General features: G+C 40.8%; 1 protein-coding gene across 1 annotated transcript; it reads right to left on the bottom strand.

Annotated features, from left to right (window-relative positions):
• Positions 1–710: 710 nt before the first annotated feature.
• Positions 711–14,006, bottom strand: LOC131253011 (large ribosomal subunit protein uL23-like). Its single transcript, XM_058253832.1, has 4 exons — positions 13,893–14,006; positions 11,467–11,510; positions 2,221–2,587; positions 711–986 (listed from the first exon to the last, which is right to left on the bottom strand). The coding sequence occupies exons 2-4, from the start codon at positions 11,483–11,485 to the stop codon at positions 902–904; spliced, it is 471 nt and encodes a 156-aa protein (XP_058109815.1). The 5' UTR covers positions 11,486–11,510; positions 13,893–14,006; the 3' UTR covers positions 711–901.
• Between the last annotated feature and the right edge of the window lie 496 nt (positions 14,007–14,502).

Here is a 14,502-nt window from a genome sequence, read left to right as displayed (position 1 = left end):
AACCGGTAGGCCAGGCGGATTACCCACTAGGCCCACATAGCTGGACGGTTGGATCTGGAATACCTGCTTGTGGGCTTATGTAGAATAGCGGATCACCTAATGGACCAGGTGGTCCAGCTTTATGGCAACAGCCATTTGGAAGGCTATTTCCAGGGCAAACCAGTCCACAACCCATCGCTTGAAAGGTCCCATAATCTGTTACGTGTGGTAATCCTAGGACCAACAATGATAAGAGGCCTTTAAAAAGTAATGTTCAGCGCCTTTCCGGCTGTCGATTCCTGGCCCTACTTGGGCGGCAGGTATCCAACTTTTCCTTCAAATCCTACTCATCACCACGCAGACGTCTCATTATTCCAACTGAGCTGACCGGTTTCTGTGATTTCTCAACTGGGTGATCCTACTACAGTGATTTCTCACCTTGGAGCACATTCGAGTGGTTGTTTCCTTTGTCGACAGCAGATGGTATGCACTCTCATAAAAATCAATCGAGAGAAGAACTGTATGGTTTCCATCCAGCCCAAACACTCCGTGGATTTTGCTAAGCTCGCCTGATCAATAAAAATCTTCCCGTACACGTACATCCAAACAGCAAGCTGGAAGTATCGGAGCATTGAAGTACAGGAAAATAAGAACAGGGAGTAAAATGACCCACTGCATCTTAATGTTCAATGTAACTTCAATAGCTGGGCCACAATGCTAATTAAAAAAAAAAAAAAAAAAAAACTGATTGGAAAGATCATCAAATCTGGCAAAAGAAAAAACAACATTTTCTTCAATAAGTAAACCAATCTCTCTCTCCGAAGGTTCCAACCAAAACTGCATAAGACTACTTAAAAAACCAAATTACCAAAAATAAAAAACAAGACCTCTAAACCAAGAAAGATGACTCGAGATCTCAGAATTAGATGATGCCGATCTTGTTTGCTACATCCAAGGCATCGTAGTCTGGCGTCAACCTCACATATGCCTTCTTGGTTCCATCAGGCCTGCAAATCAAATAAACACAGTGACATGGCTGTTAGGGCAGACAGTGGCATCCATTTACCAGTGAGAAAAAAAGAAAAAACATGTGCCATTCCTTGTGGCTATCTATGCTGTCCTGTGGTAAGCAAAGAGAAGTACAGGACCAATCAAGGGTATCATGAATCTATGTATTTATTTCCTAAACTCTGATATAAAGGCATACTAACTACCATTTGTGCATGGACTGAGTCACACGAAACTCAGGTTTTTTCCACAATGCTGACCTGTACATGACACAGCGCTTGTTAGGGCCGTCAGCAGTACCAGGAACTGCAGGGATCAGATGGATTTGTCAATGGGTTGGGGTCAAATTTCTTACACCCATTCAGTAACTGGATCAGGTTTGGGCATGCCGAAAAACTGGGTTTAGTTGGGTCCGGGTCCATCTTGGACCCGATTAAAAGTAGTTTGGGTTGGATATGGGTCGGGTCTAGTTATTATTATTATTATTATTTTAAGCATAGTCGGGTGTAGTTAATTTTATAGTATATTTACATATTAATTATTATAGACACAGAATGAGGTTTGCCAATCAATATCACCACACGTGTCAAACTATCACATGGTCTGTCATCTAAGCCATCCATTCAAGTGGGCTGACCATGTGAAAGTCCCTGTTTGATGTGAGCACCACCAATCAGATCCAAGTTCAGGTCCTAGAAAACAAGACTCGGACCCAAAGGGAAACCCAGCAAGACCTGGGTCCTATTAAAAGGGTCCAGGAACACTAGGACCTGACCTGAACCCCATTGACAGCACTAGTGGTCATTCTGCAGGTCCCACCACCAAATAGCCATATCCCCAAAACACAGGTTAATCAGACAAAACCCTAACTGCTTCATTGGTCAGTTTTTCTCTCAAACGTCCATTTTCTCAAATCTAACAGTTGTGGTTATCCGAATCATGTGATTTTTGGCCATGACCCATCTATGGAGGAATGAGCGAGATGAGAGGTCCAGATGTCATACATTTCTGCCACATCTCTGTGGAAAGTCCAGTTACTTTGGCCATGTGCCAGTTGCATTCCTCTAACGAGAAATGAAAATCCTCTCCAAAATATCAAATCACCCTATAATAAGAAAGACCACTGAGATATTTCGATTGGTCTGTGCACTCTAAGAAGATGTTTCCATCTCAAACACAACAGTGCAGAGGGGAGGAAATAAAACATATTTAAAAAGCAACTTAGAGATTCACCTGATCAGAGTATTCACTTTCTTGGTCTGAATGTCGTACATCTTCTTGACTGCGGCCTTGATCTTCTTCTTGTCTGCACGGAGGTCAACAATGAAAACCAGAGTGTTGTTGTCTTCAATCTTCTTCATGGCAGACTCGGTCGTGAGGGGATATTTGAGAATCTGATAGTGGTCTAGCTTATTCCTCGGGGGCGCACTGATACGAGGGTACTTGGGGTTTCTTTCTTTCTTCAGGGTCTTTGGACGATGAAATGTGACGGATGTTCGGATCTTCTTGGTCTTCTTCTTTAAGGTTGATCCACCCGATTTCACTGCCTTGGCAGCCTTCAAGGCCTGCGCCTTGGGATCAGCCTTCTTTGCAGCACCAGCTGTACAGAGTTTTCATGTTTTTTTTCAGATTTATAATCTTTTTTTTTTATACAAAGGCACTCACACCCCACACCCACACCACAGATTTATAATCTTTTAAAAGTGGGGTATCAGCACACAATTGAAAACAAAAGCAGACATCATTAAGGGCCCATTTGGATACCACCAAATAAGTAGCTTTTTTAACTTAACGTAAGTTAACAAGTTGCTTCTTTAAAATAAGTTAGTTTGGTTATTAAACTTAAATAGTTTGGTTCTTAAACTTAAATAAGTAACTGTTTAGAAAAAGTAAATTATTTTTATATGTTATTTTTTGATTGCTTTTAAACTTTCAAAAGTAACTTATTTCCTTTATTTTCATTAGTGACACAACAAACTTGGGAAATTATTTAAGGGAATCTGCTCTCTGTGGCCATGAACCCCTTCTAATTTCATGAGATTGGAAAATCATCCATTGAATGGGTAGATGGTCTAGTGGGCCCCACATGATGATGGGCCATACCGAGTTGGCCCCACATGATGACAATCCACATCAAAGGTCCACCCCTAATGATGAATGGCCCACATCTATAGCAAGCCCCACATGATGGGCAGCCCACATTGAAGGTGGGACCCACATGATGGGCAACCCACATCAAAGGTGAGCTCCAAATGATGGGCAGGTAATAATGGTGGGCCCCCACATCATGGATGATCCACATCAAGGTGGGCCCCAAATGATGAACAGCCCACATCACAGGCCGGCCTAATGATAAGTGGCCCATATCCAAGGTGGGGCATGCATGATGGACGGCCCACATTGGAGGTGGGCCCACATGATGGACGATCCACATCAAAGGTGGGCTCCACATATGGGCAGTGGATATTGAAGATGGGCCCCACATGATGGATGACTAATATCAAAGGTGGGCCCTACCTAATGAACTGTGCACATGAAAGGTTGGCCCCTAATGATGAATGGCCCACAAATAAGGTGGGCCCTGCATGATGGATGGTCCACATCAAAGGTGGGGCCCACACAATGAACAATCTGCATCAAAGGTTGGCCCCACATGATGGACGGTGGATGTGAGGGGGACTAAACAGAATTTCGGGATAATTACTTATGATGTTGGAAACCAAATATGATTTTCTACTTTTTTTTTAATGATAAGTGTGTTGTTTACCAAACATACTTATCTGCTAATCAAGTATAAACCAAGATAAGATACTTATGGTTTCAAGAGGACCATTGCCATGCGCTCTATGATTGGCTGCCACCACGCGTCAACCTTCCTCTTTTACTAATATGAAAGAGTGGGTGGTGAACCATAACTTCATCCCACTCCCTTCTCTTATCTTCTCTTTCTTCTATATTCTATCACTCTTTCCACTATTTTGCATCGTCTTGGAAATTCGTCATTTCTTATCCTTTTTCTCCTATTCTTCTTATTTCTTCTTTCCTTTTATCCCTTGGTGTCCTTTATCTTGCTTGTGCTGAAAATTCCTTAAGAAACCTAGGTTTCTTTTCTGTTTCTTTTATATGCTAGGCCTTTGTAATGGTTCATTTTTGTGCATGGGGGAATGAAGACAGACATCGGCTTCTTGAATGATATTACCTCACGTGTGATCGTTGCAAACGTGTGGGCTGTTTGCCCATGTTAGATGCTATGTTAGTAACTATATTTCTTCATGACCGGTTGGAAGTAATGGATAGGAGAGCTAATTCTTCTGTCTAAGGTGATGTGTGCACCATGTGAAGTGTTCAAGTGCGGTGCTCATTGATTGTGCCAGGCAGCCCGCATTTGTGCTTGTGATGTACTTTTCTTGTATTCGTTATGTAGATAAAAAGTTACCCAAAATCTGAATTTATAAACCCATCTGATTTTTTAGGGGTCCAAATAAACTCTACTAAGTTAAATGGAGCAATTTATTTACAGTGGTCTAAGTCAATCCAAGTTTTTCTCACAGCCAAGGAAAAGTTGAAATATTTGACACAGAGAAACCCGAAGAAGAATCCAGTACTTATGAATCATGACTAATGGATCCAGGAAAATGCTCATATTATGACATGGTTATGGAATAGTATGGAACTCTTCATAAGTGCAATGTTGTATTTTTCTATACGGCTCAGTATGGGATGCTATACGAGAGATGTATTCATCTGATAAATATATCTCTTATACTTATCAGATATATGAAGAAACAATCCATCTAAGTGGGCCTATGTGGCCCCATATCATATTCATTAACAGGGGTCATAACGGCCGTTATGGGGCCAATACAGTTTTTTTTTAACAGTCATAACAGCAGTTACGGGGGCCATAATGGTCGCTACGGCCTATATCATAACGGTAATTACAATGGCCATTCCAACCACCACTACCATTATTGAAATCTTAATTTTTGTCATCCTGGAAAAGGCCCACAATCATTAATGGGACTTAGCCAAAACTATTGGAGGTGCTATTTGCAATAACCAATGATAAATAATAGGGAGTGTGGGCATTTGCAAACCTGAATTGTTTATGTGGTTATTTGAAAATTCTCCATTATTGAAGAGGGAATTTGCAATACCCCATTGTTTGCGGTTTTTCAGAATGAATGCCATGGGTGACATTAATGGAGGCTGCAAGTGGCATTAGGAAATAAAAAAAGAGGGTTGTCGGGTGGGGGTATTTTCGGCATTCTGAAAAAGCCCACAGTTGTTAACGGGACTCTGCGACAACTAATGAAAGCTATTTGTCATAACCAATGATTAATAACATGGGCATGCGCAAACCCCTTTTTTTCTGAAAGGTACAATACTTTTATCATATATATATAAAAAAAGAACCAAAGGTGACAATTTACAACCACCACCCTATCAATTCTAACCAATCACTATGGTTAGAGGCAAAATTACAACTAATCCATTCTAAAGCATCAAACTTTGCTCTCTTAAAAACATTCATCGTCAACCCCCGGGTGTCCTAGGAGATCCGATTGTTCCTCTTCCTCCACAAGGCCCACAAAACCACCAGCAAAACTAACCTCAAGACCACCCTTCTTCTACCACTAACTCCCCCTCCCAATGTCATGCTAGGAAGAGAGCGTCAATAGACCCCAACATCATCTAATGAATGTTGAATATTGCAAAAAGCTATCCCAATCCACGTGGGCAACCACACAGTGAATGAACAAATTGTTCAGCGACTCTGCATCCCTCACACACATGAAACAACAATTGAGAATCACCAAATCACTCTCTTCTACAAATTATCTATAGTGAGCACTTCATTCCTTCCTGCAAGCCAAGCAAAAGTCGACACCTTGGAAGGTGCCCTGTAGGACCAAACATAGGCCGTAGCACCACAGCCTACTCTTGATGAGTTCAATGACAACTTGTAGAAAGGATGAACCGAGAAGCAACCGAGCTTACTTTGGCCTATACTATGGAATCCTTAGCACCATCGCCGGTATAGTACAATGGATCCTCAATAAAAGCCCAATGAATTTTTCTACTTCCTCGTCGATAGATTCGTTCTACAAGACAGACTATTGAAAGAAAAATGACTTGAGATAGTGTGATGGGCCCAGCCCACAAAATAAAGCACAAGAGGGCTACATGCATTGTACACACGCTTAGGTCTTACAAAAAGGAGAGAGAGTTAGGGTCTCCTCATCTCACGTATTGCAACCATCATCTCCATCTCTTCACTCTAAGGGCCTGTTCAGTAGCTTGGATTTGGAATACATTGGAATCCAAATCACAATTACATTGGAATCAAGGTGATTCTGAATTTTCATTTGTGTTTGGTTGAAATGCACTAGAATCCAAATCTTCCATTTGGGAGCTTGTATTTGGAGGGCATTGGAATTCTTCGGTATAGTCACAAGACTTGGATTTGATTAACTAAATCAAATTTCATATCCCAAATTAGTATGTGTGTGTGTGAGAGAGATATTTTATAGAGTTATTGTAATAAGCCCATTAAAATATATACTTTGGCCAAAAAAGAGGAAATTATGAGCCTCAGGTGGGCCACAAATGCAGGGATCACAAACAAGTGACTCACCGATGTTTTTTAACAATCCATTTAGATGTCCAACGTTTGGTTAGTTCAAATCAAACTATTGATGTAATTTTAGTATTGCGGCCAATAATTGGATTGTTTTTGGATATCATCAGTGTGCAATGTGTTCAGTGGATTAATAGCCTACAAACACCTTTGTTACATGAACAACTCTCATATCCTTAAAAAGGAGGCAAAATAGACATTTCCTTTGGATTACACCAGAATCTCAACATTTTGTTGAGATTTCAAAACACCAAAAATGTAATTTTGAATTACCTATAATTCCATTAACCCCCAAATCCAAGGCTGCCAAACGCAAAAAAGAATATATTTGGATTTGAAATACACCCATTTACCACCAAATCCAAGGTGCAAAACGGGGTCAGTGTAATTGTCTCTCTCCTTCTTTCCTCTCTCCCATCTCTCTCCTCCATTGTAGCTTCTTCATTGGCCCCTAAGAATGGCAAGATGTAGTTGTTCAACATGGTATCAAAGCATGCCGATCCCGATGCTGGATCTGACATCAACTCAGACTCTCACTGTTGCGGCGAAGTTTGTCATTCATTTTGGCAACTGGAAACCCATCACATTCCAAATCCAATCTCGGATTTGCCAGTAAAACCCATCCTCTATCAAGAGCGTTACATATCTAGACCGTTAGTGTTGCTGCCTTCATGGCCATTTGACAAATCTATCTCTCAAACATGGTCGTCTCATGGATCTTTGAACAAAGTTACTATTTTTCAAACCAGTTGTTGCGATCTGCTACATGCAATTCTTGCTGGAGAAGAAGAGATTTGTTCATCTTGTCGAGCTGTAATCCATCGTCCATCATCTTCACTTGTGTGATCTTGGCCCATCTTTTAGATATATTCTCCCCCAATGGTGGTTGATGCATCATTATTGGAAGTCGTCATCCAACAACTACTGTTGTGATTCGTTTATCAATGATTTATGCATGTTGCTTTAATCTACATATATTGTTGCTTCATCATATTAGACATGTTTTTCCTACAAGGCCCATTACACTATTTCCAATCATTTTTCTTTCAACAGTTCCCTCAAGCTAAAGCATCCTGAGGAAGCCAACTTAGAACAATGGCTAACATAATCTAACTACGAAAGAAATTATTCAACATCTCCCCTCAAACTCAAGGTGCTCTAAAAAGAGGAACTCGATTTTGGAGAGGCACCTAAAACATTTATTCAAAGAACCAATAAATATAACACAATAGTCGAGATGAGAAGCATAGGCTGTGATGAGAGGTGAGCGAGTGGTGATGCGACAAGATGACGACTATCTTTAGGCAAGTGGGCACTTCTGCAACTTAAGCAACCAAATCAACTATCTGACATAAATGAGTTTAAAACAACTATACAACTCAAACAAGGTTGGACTTATTGCCCAACAAAACCAAAAGTCTGAACCAGCCATCTGACACAAATAGGAATGAGCCAAATGTCCAATATAAACAAGTGGGAGTCAATTACTTAGAGTAAACAAGTTTGGGACAACAACCCAATCGAAACACGGGTATGGGCCAACTGCACGGTACATAAGTGAGCTGGGCCAACTACATTGTATAAGCACTAGTCACATCACACATGCTACTAAAGGAGCGTCTAATATAAATAAGTTACTACATCGTCGAAGAAGGTTGTGGAGAAAAAAAGGCAAGCTCGTGTCACACAGTCTCAATACATATAGGAAAGCAATGATAATAATGTTTGAAAACATGATAACCAACTTGAACCAGGAAGCAGCCAAAATTTGGGCCAATCAGCAATCGGACCCACTAACTTTTCACTATTGGAGTGGCCTTCTGCAAATAAACGTTGCAGATGCTATTATCACCATTGATCTACCATTCATTGTTGACGTGGAGGTTTGTTGCTGACCCACCTCCTCAGTCGTTGTTGCTCCTGCGCTCACAGTTTTATCAGATTATGGGCCCGCCTTGTTGGAACAGATCATCCATTCAAAACTGGGCTATCTCATTCACGTATCCCATCTCCTGCATTTTATATTTGACTATTCAACCATTACGGATTTGTCGTAACGTTGTTTTCCCCCATTAATGTTGTTATTCCTGCTAGGGCCCACATCGTTATAGGATATTGATTAGACCTGTAGTATTTAGCCAATGCTAGAAACATCTTGCTATTTCCATCGTCCATCTCTGATCAAGCCCCACTTTCTTTGCTTCCACCCCATTCTCTGCATTTGCCGATGGCCTGTTTCACATGGATTGATCACTTTGCACTGCTGGAGTTGTTGATCCAAGTTGTTGTCCATCTCTAGATCTTGTTACCATTGTGGCATGTTTGTGGATCATTTGTGAATTCTATGGGCCTCTAATCTACTAATCGTTGGTGGTGTTGCCCAGGTTTGGTTGATTGGCGGTCACAATTAGATCATTTCATTGAGAAAACGTTAAAAGATTAGTAAACCATCATTGTTTCTAGGCTCTTATCGTCTCACTGCATCAGGACTCAAGATGGTCATCACATGTGGCAGGGTCCACATTGCCGGTTCCTGCATGTTGTGGTGTAACTCCCATGGGTGGTGGGTTAAATACGTGCAAGTCTTGATGTTGTTGTTGTTCTACGTGGGCCATTTATCATTTGTACTGAAAAGTGGGCTATCTATTCAATTTCTGAACTGGTTCATACGATATTGCTGGCCCATTTTGATTGTTTGTCTAGGCCATTCAAGACTCATTGTGGGCCAGCTAGAATTTTGGGGCCCAAAACCACCACGGGACTGGCTCACTGGAGATCTAGATTTGTTGTTACCTAGACACATTCATTGTTGGTTTGTTGAACGAGTGGGCTTCATCTATTGGAATTTGTTTGTGTTAGGCCTAAATATTTGTTAGCCCAACTATGGCCTTCATCTCTTGTTGGGCCGCTTGATTTTATTGTTTGACTTGTAGTTCTTGGCCCATTAAAACACATATTTGCCTCGTTGTCGCTAGTAGGCCAGTTTTGATGCGATTGAGCCTGTTTGGCTAGCTTGATTTTGTGCTCTTTGTTTGGCCTATCTTGCAGTTCAACATGGCGTAGTTCATTGTCGACCAAAATCTCTACGCGGTCCTGTTCTTCATCAAGTTTGCATGGGCCCAATTGTTAATTTGCCCAATTTTTTGTTGCTTCATGGTTCAACCCAATTCTTATGTTTTAAAGCATTATTATTATTGTTGGCCTAGATGTATTGGGATTGTGTGATGCAGGCTTTCCTTTTCTCCACCACCTCCTTCGACAATATAATAACTTCTTCGTATCAAGCACTGATTTTTTAGCATGTATGATGTGACTACTGTTTATACTGGACAGTTGGCCTGACTCAGTTATATATCGAGCAATTGGCCCAGACTCGCATCTAAACTGGGTCAAGGTATTCAAAATCGGTTCCGTAACGGCTGTTACGTAACGATAACGGTCATAACCGTTACGCGTTATGGGGTCAAAATGGCCATTACCAAAAAAAAGGCCATAACGATCCTGTAACGGTTTTTCCAAAAAACAAAAAAGGGCCGCAACGGCCATTACAAGTTTACAACCCGTATTATAATGGTAACGATGGTGGCCGTTACGGCCACCGTTACCTTTTTGGAACACCTTGGACTGGGTAGTTGTCCCAACCTTATTTACTCTGACTTGTTTACTCAAACTTGTTATTTATATTGGACAAGTGGTCTATTATTTGTGTTGAATGGTTGGTCCGGACTTTTGTTTTTGTTGGGCAATTAGCCCAACCTTAGTTGAGATCGATAATTGATTCAAACTCATTTGTGCTTACTTGCATAAAGATATTCGTCGTCGAGTCGCCTCCTTACTCACCTGCTTGCTTGCCTCTCGTCGCAGCCCAAGCTTCTCATAACGACTAATGTTTTATCTTATATTTATTATTTCGAATAAATGTTTTATGTGCGTCTCCAAACTAAGTTCCTTTTTTCATAGCACCTTGAGTTTGAGGAGGGATGTTCAAAATTTTATTCCTTTATTAGATTAATATTAGCATTTGTTCCAAGCTGGACCTCGTTAGGATGCTCCAACTTGTTGGGAAGTGTTGAAAGAAAAATGACTTGAGATAATGTAACGGGCCCAACCCATATAATGGCACACATTGTACACACAATTAGGTGTTATAAAAAGGAGAGAGGGTTATGGTTTGAACCGCACTTCCCAGTTCACATAGTGCGACCCTCATCTCCATACCCTCTCTCATTATCTCTCTCGCTCCTTCCTCTTTCTCCCGTCTCCCTCCATTGTAGCTTCTTCATCGGCTCCCAATAATGGCAATATGTAGCCGTCAACAAAGACCTGATACTTGAATAAAAATAAAAATAAAAAGATAAATGGTGACATTCCGGTCTGTGGCAAGACTCACAAGCCATGGGGAATTCTCATGAAGAGACTACTCCACAATCCAAGGATCATCCCAAAACATCCTTCACTCGCCACCACAAGCAAAACAAACCACTTCTTTAAATTCATTCTTCAATCTGCATGTTGTCTTCCACACCTTAAAAACCCTATAGGTTGCCTTCCATACCGCCCTATAGCTTGCAAACCCAAATTGTGTTTACATGGTTATTTGTAAATACCCCATTATGGATGTGGGAATTTGAACCCCCTCCCCCTCTTTTTTTTTTTTGTTCAACGGAACCGGGTATCACCACAATTATTACATAGCGTATCATGTAGACTAATATTCTTAGCCCGTGGTCGCAAAGTAATGAATATACCACAACATGGAATTCAAAAGCACTTCCAATGGAAGTACAAACATATTGAAATGATAACGCATGCATGAATGGCAATGCGAAGAGAAATACCTTTAGCAAGAGGAGCCATTGCTTGCTCAAGAAACTCAATTCACCTGTGAGTCACATAGTCATAATTAGTAATGTAGAATGATTAAAAGGAAAGTCAAAAATTCAGATGGTATGCCTATAAATTTTTAGACATTAGTAGAAGTTAATGTTACATCGAATATAAGACAAGCCATGCTTTATGTGATTGGGCAATCAAGGAACAACATATTCATAGGATGAGGATGTTGAGATAGATAAGTAGCAAGACAAGTACAGATGAGGAAAAGTAAACTTAGATGGTTTGGCCGTGTGCAATGGAGACCAATAAATGCAATAGTTAGGAGTGAGCAATTGAAGTTGAAGGCTCTAAAAGGGAAAGGGAGAGGGAAAGGTCCAAAAGGAGATGGATGTAGTGAGAAAAGGCATGAGGACTTATGGTGTAACTGAGGATATGGTCAGTGATAAAGTGGAGTAACATAACAGGATTCTTGTAGCTGACCCCAAATAGTTGGGATAAGACTTGGATGATCATCATCACCATCTATAACCAGTTGTAGGTATACATAACGGATAAGCCATTTGTAATATTATTTTGCCATTGAATAAATATTATATTTCCCAGGTAACTAGAAAACAAAAATTGTGAAGGCCAAGGGTGGTTATAACATACAGGCAGCCAAAGGCGACCATTTGTCCACTTTAGAAAATATGCTGCGGTTGATATAAAAAAAACTTTCACGGTTCACATGGTCGACTCATGAGTACGTATTTAGCAACTAAACCATCCTTGTCTTTAGATGAGATCCAAGAAGGTAATGTCATCGAACCCTTCTTACACAATTCGACTGTCAATTTTGAAAGCCTATCTCAATTTTGTAGCTTGTTCAATAAATAGAAGAAGGAAAAAAAAAAAAAGATGACAGCTGCTTAAAATTAAAAATATTCCACTTTTCGATCACCGACTTGCACTCAATAATTCTTATTTGCCATGTTTGCTACTCTTTAGTAATGAGTGAATGGGCCAGAATGATTTAGATTATAATAGTCCTTTCCTAGTCAAAAGTTCCAAGAATGCTAGCATACTGCCTAAGCTTGTAAATGACATGTGAGTCAAATCATAGATATAACTAGTCAATTCATTCCACATAGCTATGGGCAAGCCATGATGCAAAAACAACTCTAAACAGATGATTCTGATAATGTTTATCTTTTTGTTAAAACCACCAATTTTAAAAAGCCATTGGTCTATATGGTTGGAATCATCTTAATAAAGTGCTTCTTTCGAATCACAAGCAATCCTCTGCATGACACCTAAAAACATTTTAACAAATCTTTGGACAGGCATCATAGGTGGTGACAGCGCCTGTTGAAATTCCTGGCACTGGTTCAGATTGCGTCCACGAATATGGTCCTCCTATTTATCTGACAGGCCTAATTTTTCCATGAATGCCCTTTCAAGTGATGGTGCTTCATGTGCACAGCTTCGATCCATGGCACAAGTGCAAAATCAGCACCTTCCCTAAATGACTTCTGTGAAAAACAGCAAGAGTGCGCTTTTTTCTGGCATGTCAGAGGTGCAGGTGGGGACTTGGATTGGGTACTGCCCGCACCCATATCCATAGAAACGGGAGGCGACATGACGGAATTTGATTGGACTGCATGCCATGTCAGACATGGGCCCACGCAAAGCATGTTTGAAGTTGCCCGGTCGAGTCTGTACTCGACTGGAACCCATCTCTGACAGTGACCTGTGGGCCAATCAAATCCTGCCACGTCACCACCCGTCCCTAGTGGGTACAGGCGGAAGCAGTACCCAATCTGTGTCCTGCAGGCGGAAAGGAAATGGAACCACTGTTGGGAGTCATCCAAACACGCCCTTGGTATAGAAGTTAGTACCCCATCGACTATAATTAATTAGAAAATCCAATTCTACAAAACCATTCAAAATGAATCAAACCATCATTCAAATTCTACAAAAACCATTTAAAAATGACCGAATCATGATCCAAAATCAGTTTAAACGAATCAACCCATCATTCGAATTCTACAAAGCCATTCAAAATGAATCAAATCATCATTCAAATTCTAGAGAAACCCATTTAAAAATGATTCGAATCATGATTCTAAATCACTTGAAACGAATCAAGCCATCATTCAAATTCTACAAATCCATTCAAAACGAATCAAACGAATCAAACCGCGATTCGACAAATCACTTCAAATGAATCAAAACACATCTTTCAAATCCTCCAAAACATTCAAGATTAATCAAATCGTGATTCAAAATCACTTCAAATGAACCATTCAAATTCTGCAAAATCGTCCAAATGAATAGAATGGTATTTCATAAGCATTGCTGAGATTGTAAAATACCGGAAACAAAAGCAAAACCACCAACCAATCCATAAACATTGCTGAGATTCATGAGAGAGAGAAAGAGAGCTGACCTTTGGCGCGGCTGTTTTAGGGTTTTGGAGGAAGTTTGGTAGTTTTAGGGTTTTGGAGGCAGCTGATATATACAGACAGGCGTCAGGAAATTACGAAAATAACCCTGACTGAGTCAGGCCCGAATCTAGCCCGAACAGGACTGAGTCCAAAGCCCAACCCAAACCATAAGCCACACGTATTCAGATTCAGTCCCAGAACAGTGGGCTTGGATCAGTCTAGGGTTTGATCGGGCTTATACTAAAGGCTAATGATCATGGCCTGGACCCAGTATTTTAGGCCCCATGAGTGGTTGGTCTGGGTTTGAGCGCTCTATCAACACAAGCCGTTTAGGGTTTAGGGTTTAGGGTTTAGGGTTTAAGGCACATTCCAGTTCAATAACGAGAGTAAGCTCGTTCGAGCCTACTGGAACTTAGAAGCACCCAATCTGGTTCGATACCACAAGTCACCCCCGACTTGGCAACGCTGTCTAATCTGCTCCTATCTAGATGAGACTTGACTCCGGATTGAATGAGCCGATTGGAGTCGCCGAGTCCTTTACCCCATGGCCCATGGCTTGGATTCCCTGACTCGAGGAAACCTGTTCAGTATCAACCTAGAATTGTTGGCACA

This window comes from Magnolia sinica, chromosome 8 (assembly GCF_029962835.1).
Source record: "Magnolia sinica isolate HGM2019 chromosome 8, MsV1, whole genome shotgun sequence".
Taxonomy (NCBI): domain Eukaryota; kingdom Viridiplantae; phylum Streptophyta; class Magnoliopsida; order Magnoliales; family Magnoliaceae; genus Magnolia; species Magnolia sinica.
The sequence above is the reverse complement of the archived record's forward strand: the minus strand, read 5'-3'. Positions and strand labels throughout refer to the sequence as shown.

Coding starts and splice junctions, on each gene's coding strand:
- LOC131253011 (XM_058253832.1), bottom strand. Junction 987..2,220: donor AAAGTGAATACTCTGATCAG/GTGAATCTCTAA, acceptor TTTGATTTGCAG/GCCTGATGGAACCAAGAAGG.